The sequence below is a fragment of the Adelges cooleyi genome, unplaced genomic scaffold (genome assembly GCF_023614345.1).
Source record: "Adelges cooleyi isolate 19-005CV unplaced genomic scaffold, UGA_ACOO_1.1 ACOO_flye_CR_arks_rails_tigmint_CR_PRNA_21, whole genome shotgun sequence".
Taxonomy (NCBI): domain Eukaryota; kingdom Metazoa; phylum Arthropoda; class Insecta; order Hemiptera; family Adelgidae; genus Adelges; species Adelges cooleyi.
Window position 1 is genome coordinate 10,648,328 of NW_026095871.1, and position 7,910 is coordinate 10,656,237.

Below are 7,910 nucleotides of genomic sequence, written 5' to 3' on the forward strand. Positions count from 1 at the left end.
AAATTGTATAGTACGATAATTAACGTTTATAGAAAATACAATAGGTATTATCAAAATATAAGGATAGTTTTATTAAGGATACATTAGAGAAAGGTACTCCAAGTATTTTTTTTTTATGTGCTGATGTAAACATACGTAATATATGTAACAACTAACAATATATTGTGTAATTATTATTATAATTTTATTTTTTGTAAGATAATACACAAACAATACAGTATGCGTTTGGGTCATTTATGATATTATAATAATTAAAACATATTATTGTATTGGACGTCTCGCGCGTGGCTCTTGTATATGTTATCACCATATACCTTATTCTACAGTCTATGAATATTTTACTATAGAAAAAAAACCATCTGCCGTCTCTCGTGCCATATGATAGCATTATATATTATGTAAAAAACGGGCTCTCCATGGATTTCCAAAACAAAGGACCACCTATGCTCAGCTGTAGACAATATAACGGTGCTATGGCAACGGACTGTGATGTAAACAACAAAAACAGTTAATTTACTTTACTTGGGACTCGGAAACGGTTACTTTCTAATTTATGTCAAACCATTTGTTTTATTTTTTTTTTTGAAATATAAATATATTTTGTTTTTTTGCAATGGTCGAAAAAGATATTATAAGACAAATTCTGAGTGGTTACATTAATCGGGAAATCACACTAGAAAACGAGCTGAAAGAACTAACGTGAGTACCATTAATTATTGTTATCAAAATTAATTATTTATAAAATTAATATCACTTGTCTTTGGACCATTTCATTCAGCAATTGGGAATTAATGATAACAATATACCTTTCGATGGCTTTAAAACTATTTAAAAATTATGTTTTTATTTTACTAAGTAAATGTGTTATAAGAATTTGATTCTTATCACAAAAGACTATAATCAAATCAATAATATTATGTACAGTATTTGTTTTTTAAATTTGCTTCCATGACCCATATTCTGGTATATTTATTTATATGTACATTAATAACCGGCCTAAAATCCAACAAAAAATATAAATAGTACATCTGTACATTACATTACAAGTTGTATGTATAATCATAGCAAAAACAAAAATATAATAAAAAAGTGACTTAATTACACTAAAAATATATATAACATATTTATAAAGATAATAATAAATGCCTAGTTGGAAACGTTTTAACAGGGGTTGAGGGAATATTTAGTAAACATTTTATTTTTTATTTACCAATAACATAATGTCTCAAAAAGCCTAGTTTATATTATAAAGTTTTTATAAAATTGGTTAAAAACATATAATTATTGTATTTTAAACGTTTGCGGTTTTATGTAGAAATAACTATTTTTTTTTTTAGAATGTCATAACTTCAACATATATATAAGTATATACAAAATATTTGTTTCTTGCAATATCGATATATTCAATTAGATCATTTATTAATTGAGTTTCACATTTCAATAATGTGCGTTAAATAAAAAGAATAGTGTTGTTAAGCGAATGTTATTACTAGATAAATATTATCAGTTTGAAGTTTAAATTCTATACTTATATTTGTTTTTATATTCTTGGGTATTATTTAGGTTGAACAGTAAGAAAACGTCCGCCGTGTTTAACGATGACTTTTTTAGAATTCGACGAGATCAACTTGTAAAACAAAAGAACAGCGCTAAAAAAAGAAACGAGGCCTTTTTAAAAGTAATATTATCTACACAGTTTTGCATGTATTTTTAATTCGCCAATAATACAATTAAAAATCACTATCACCTCCTTAGCCATTTTATCGCCCTAACCTAAACATTGTAACATCTTAATGTCGTCTATACAATGTAATCCTAAATGTTTTTACTCGGCTAATGTTGGTTTGCGCCAACTATACTTAACATTTAAGTAGATTTATAAACCTATAATTTCAGTTATGTTAAATTACCCTTAAATTTCGTATAAAGTCGGTGCAAATGGTCATAAATATTCTATGTTTAGGAACTTGAACAGTCGTCAGCCAAACTGCGCGCCACGTTGGCGTGTGATGATCTCCTCGACAAAAGATTAGACGAAGTACGCACAAAGTTCTTCAATTACATGAGAAACAAACCCGCCAAAGACTCGAAGCCATCTCAAACGACCTCCGCAGACGATTTCACATGAAACAAAGACTAATATATTTCTTTTAGAAATGTATGAATGACAATTTTAGCGAATACTAGTTTAAGTTGATTAATTGTTCTATACGGTTATTGGGGCCATTTTGAGTTTTCATAAAAATAAGAAAGGCCATTTTATTACCTATATATTTAAAAAGTATACTATTCGTCGTAATTTTGTATTACCATTTAATTGCCAAATTATAATTAATGTCAATTAATATTATGCATCAATTGTTTTTGTTACATAATCAATTATTTAATTATTATACAAGTACATACAATTATTGTAACATTATGTATTATTATATTTTCAAAATTGTTTTTATAAAAATCATTTACAAATGGTGTAATGAAATATAACCTATTACCTTTTCTTCGTGATTTTAAACTACTCGACTGAAAATTATAATTTTATAAAGCAGTAATAATTTTATTGATCAGTATTTTTATGTATAAAACTAGTTTTAAGGGTTCCGCCCCTCTTTCAAAACATTGGCTTTTTGACTGCGACAATTTATATGATAACCAGTACCTTATCTTACTTATCATTTATTGATTTATGTAACTTCTATTTTGATTTGTAAATTTCTGATTAAATAGATAAAAATCAAATTACAAAACAAAAAATATATTTTAATGTATATTTAAATGGTTCATTTTTTTCAATTGTATTTCTTAAATTTACATGAAGACATTTTTTTTATGTTAATAATTATTGGTAAAAATTATCAAAGACGTGGTCGTAGTTTAAAAAACTCGTTTTAATTTAATTTTTCGTCGTTTTTAAGTATTTTTAAAAAATATAATTTACGAACATTAAAAACTGTAGTCTTATACTTGTAGGATAACTAATCGGCCTGCTATCGTTGTTTCCAAGTATTCCCCTAAACAAATATGTGGATTAGTAAATTTACAAAAATTATATTTTGAGTCAAAATGTTTTTCAGTTTTAGAATAGATTTTTTATCTTAGAAACTGAAGGTTTAGCAATGGTTAATCTTTTATCACAGAAGTTTTTACGAGAGATTTTAAATAAATATAAAAATAGTTTCAAAAATTGTCAAAACATTTTGGGTTAAGTATGTAGATGATATTATTTTTCTTTCAAGATATTAATTCTCATTTGACTTTCAGTACATAAACGTATGAAAAAGAAATCGATGACTTTCTGTCCTTTCTTTGATCTATAGCTACTAAAAATCTGTGTCCGATTGCCCTTTAGAAAATGCCATTTTTTGTTTTCGTTTTTCGATTATTGTATTTAACATTCTATAAAAAGGTTCTTATACTAATCCCTTGTAATTTAAATTCAGTACCTATGCCCAACATTTTACCATCGAATAGTATATTATTTTTGAACATGAATTTTATACTGTAGTATTACATGCACACGTTTTTGTTTTTTTCGTTGTAATACACATTTATGCCGCCTATGAAGTGTATTGTGTTTTGTTTATTAAATTGAATTTCACTGTACGTACGCTCTGTGTGTAATGTCACCTTGAAACAACTTCTACAGTATTTTTATGTTTACCCAAAACTGGTGAACGGCAGAATAAACTTTGCAAAATAATATAATACAATGTGTAGTATAAAATCTTCGATTTGAGTTTGCGATTCAAGTCGAAATGATTTTTTAAATTGCTGAGCTTATATATGTTGAGCTATCCACAAACGGAAACATGTTTCTGTTTTGGTGTTTATGTAACTAACAACAGCTAAACGAGATGCTTGGAGGGAGAGGAGGATTAGGTTGGCTAAGATATGGGATAAGGCTAAGAATAATATTGTAATTAACTACACGACGATTATTTTTTTTTTTTTAGATAATTTTTTTTTTACATTATTACCAATATGGGCACTGGAAGTAGAACCCCACACATGTTTATATTATATATATTTACTCGAATTCATGTATGCTCCTTTGATTTGTGTTTATAATGATTTTTTAATCGTTTAAATAAAAATTCTCTCGGGTAATATATATATTAATAATGAGTGCAGTAGGTATTGAACTACATACTTATACTTATTAGTATAATATATACTTATTGTATATTAGTAAAGCAATTCAATTTGTTTGTGATTAAAATTTAAAGTGGTAAATAAACTAAATAGTACCTACCACCATTTGTTTGTAACATATTAATTCAAATTTTTAATAATATCCCCGTTATCTTCCTGAATAAATCAAAAGTAATAATAATAATCCAGGCTTCAGCCACGTTGACCATTCCACCGCTTAAATCAGTCTGTGGTAGTGTATTTTAGGCAACATTTCGAGATTTGATTATAAGGAGCGACCGACAACAATTATTTTTATTCCTCCTCGCTTTAAACTTTTTTCTTTTGGACAAATGTAGAAGGGGTTTAATAATCTTTTTTTTATTGTATAAAAAATAAAAATCAAGAGGTGTCCAAATACTGCGAGGACACCCGTAATATACTATTATGGCAGTATATTATTTTTGAATTACCTAAATGGCCTGCGCAGTGTAATTTATCTCTGCTGTATGTGTAAAGGGACTATGGATGTGCCGGGGAGGTTCAGCCGGAATGCCGGAGAACGATATAGTTCTATGTTGGATTATTCGTTTCGAGACTTGGAGTCAATTGGCGAAATAGAGTTCTTGAAACCCCGAAAAGGTTTGAGACCGTACAAGTGCAGCGCATCTTGTGGTCTTTACATGTGCAACGCTTGGCGCATGAACAACAACCGGCTGACCAACATCAGAGGAATAGTTTCCACAGCGTTTAACGTAAGCGCACACAGTCCGTAGGTATATATATTAGAATAATTAAGTTAATGTACTAAAGTATATTTGTCTCTCTTGACAGCTACTGGACCGGCCCGAACACTTGACTTGGTTGGATTTGTCGTTCAACAAGATCACTCACCTGACAAACGAAATCGCCATGTTTCCATCGCTGAGAGTGTTGTACTTGCACAGCAATTTGTTGGCCGAATTCGAACTTTGTCTCCGTCATCTCGTGTATGTATATACATGCAATTATTTTATCTTATACTGATTCTGTATATAAAAAAAAAACAAAATTCTTTCCCAGTTAGCAAAACAATTATTCTAATGTTGAGACCAAATTGTTTTAACATTTAAAAAATAATTTTAATTCGTTTTTGTCCTGAATATTGTTAAATTGTTGTCCAACTACGCTAAAATATTTTATTAATTACACTTTAACGTTATTTTTTCCAAACATTTTTCAAACACTGTAACTCTTGACAAAAATCGTTTCAAATATTTTTAAATAATTCAAATATTTAATGTTAACTTTTCTTGTCTTCGTTTAGAATCTGACCAGGGACACAGTAAGGCAAATTTTGATAATAATAGAATAAATAAAATATATATTTTTTCGGTTTATCACTCCATTTAGATAAAAAAAATATTCGAATAATGCCCAACTCCGAACAGAGACAATCGAAACGGTTTGAACGTAAAATTTGTTAAACAATCGTTGCTAAATAAGAAAATCAAGACCTCGAAGTCTATCAGAGTGGTAACATTACAATCATAATTGAGAAAACTATTTATAGACTTCTCTCGAAATCCTTTCAAGCCTTCTCTAAAAATGTAGCTGCTCAATCAAACTCTGGATCTATAGATTATATTACAAAAAAAAATACTAATATTATCTAGTTACTAATGACAAGACACATTTTAGGCCTTTTACAATCGCATTTTTTTACCTAATTCAAATATTATTCTTATATAGCTTATATGACACGAGGAGGAAACACTAATATAATATTATTAGTTTGTAATTTCATCGTGTTCTGTATTAAAAACGAATCATTGGGGGAAATATTCGGAATATATTTTTAAAATACGCGAATACTTTTACAACTCTGTTGGCAGATTTATCCATGATGACTGCACTTGAGTTCCATAAAGTTCATGTATATATATATATATATTACACTAGTATGTTTGGCAGGCAAATAGGAAGTCTGTACTCGTTGACGCTGCACGACAACCTGTTGGACAAAGACGTCAACTACAGGAACAAAATAGTGTTGCGTCTCAAACAAATCGAACTTCTTGACTTCACGCGAATCAACGAAGAAGAGCGGAAAAGAGTACACTTCTACGGTCGTATCCGCGGTGTGAAAAACGTCGCATTTCAACGGAATCACCAACTGCATTGACCAGTTTTTTATAGACTCGATAATATTAATAATAACCATCATAATGCATGCGTAGCTCCGTTACATATCATACATCTATTATAGGTCACTTTGAGTGTATACTGTAGACCCATTGCGGTTCACGAGTCGAAGAACAGATCAGGAGATGAGTATGATGATGACTAATTTTTTAGTTGAAGATTCTTCAACACGCACAGAAATGAGCATCGTCTCCAAAAAAAAAAAAAAAGGTTTGCCAAAGATAAATTGCCTTAGGGCAGCTAAGGAATGACAATATTTCACATGATGTAACGTGAAGTTTTCTCATCTTCGCCACATTTCCTACACAAAAGTGTCGACTTCAGTTTTAAAACCAGATTCAAAAAAGTTGCCTTTACCGTGTTGTTTTTGTGAAATTACCAGTGTAGCAATACGGGTTCGTGGTATAACAGCACCGTTCAATATTTTTTTTTTATTTGTATAAAACCAAAAATTTGTTATTAGAACCGTGCAATATAAAAACATAATAATAATATTGCAAATACAATATATTTATAATGCTAAATTTATACTTGATATGTACCTACATCTCGCATAAATACATTAATACATTACATAAGTACATGTCTTTCAAAATTAAAATAAATTGAACTTTGAAAAATTAAAAAATTACACGTTATTTAAGCAAATAAATTTTTTTTTTTGTAAAGTTTCCAACTTTCCAATTTTAATAACACCAGATCAAGCTTTTGGTAAAATAAATACAAATTACAAAAATGTAGTTATATTTTTATTTTAAAAATTGTATCTGCAAGTCGATATGCAATCATTTATATTAGATAGGGTTAAATTAATTAACAATCTTAGTTAAGTAACAGTATTTATCATGCATGTGTGTGATTGACACAAATTAACGTAATACATACAATTTTAAATCAATGAAACCCTATTTGGGTTTTCCCTTGTAGCTGAATCGTGATAGAATATTATGTAAAAAATAAATCTGTTGCTTCACTAATAGTGTTAATTTGTCAGCATTTTAGATAACATAAGCCTACTGGAAGGAATGAGAAATTAGTTCATACAAAGGTAGATTTTTATGTAATTATTCATTTATGTAATTTAAAACATTAAAAAACAAATCACCCGTTAAACTTTTCAAACTATTATTATGACATGTCTCGTTTATTTAATTGTACTTTTGAATTGCAATAATCGCCTCAACCCCAAATTTTGTCACCTAATGGACATTTTAGTCATTTTTTAAAAATCATTAAAAACTACAGAAATATGGATTTTGAAGGAAATTTTTGGTGTACAACTTTGAAATTTGGTATATGGTCAGTACGGCTAAATATTACGAATTACAAAACATTTTGGAACAATATAATTGGTCTACATTGTATTATTCAATTAGAATCTATCCACTTTAGATAGTAAAAACTATTAGTATAAATAATTTGACTTACAATAAATGTGTGTTTAATCGTTTTATCTGATGTTTGCGTTTATCTTGATAATAAAATACAGTCTAGATTTTGTTTAAGATTTTACAAATTTGCGTAAGAGAGTTTTGGTGACCAATACAATCAGATTGATATCAAATTAAAAATGGGTACACCTATATTAAGTAGAA

At 28.6% G+C, this 7,910-nt stretch overlaps 2 protein-coding genes across 2 annotated transcripts; both read left to right on the top strand.

Moving 5' to 3' along the window:
- Window positions 1-613: 613 nt before the first annotated feature.
- Window positions 614-2,243, top strand: LOC126834793 (uncharacterized). The gene is made up of 3 exons (XM_050566967.1): window positions 614-699; window positions 1,564-1,678; window positions 1,964-2,243. The coding sequence occupies exons 1-3, from the start codon at window positions 614-616 to the stop codon at window positions 2,126-2,128; spliced, it is 366 nt and encodes a 121-aa protein (XP_050422924.1). The 3' UTR covers window positions 2,129-2,243.
- Window positions 2,244-4,655: 2,412 nt separating this feature from the next.
- Window positions 4,656-6,308, top strand: LOC126834967 (leucine-rich repeat-containing protein 51-like). Its single transcript, XM_050567221.1, has 3 exons — window positions 4,656-4,886; window positions 4,966-5,120; window positions 6,085-6,308. The coding sequence occupies exons 1-3, from the start codon at window positions 4,656-4,658 to the stop codon at window positions 6,293-6,295; spliced, it is 597 nt and encodes a 198-aa protein (XP_050423178.1). The 3' UTR covers window positions 6,296-6,308.
- The last annotated feature ends 1,602 nt before the right edge of the window (window positions 6,309-7,910 follow it).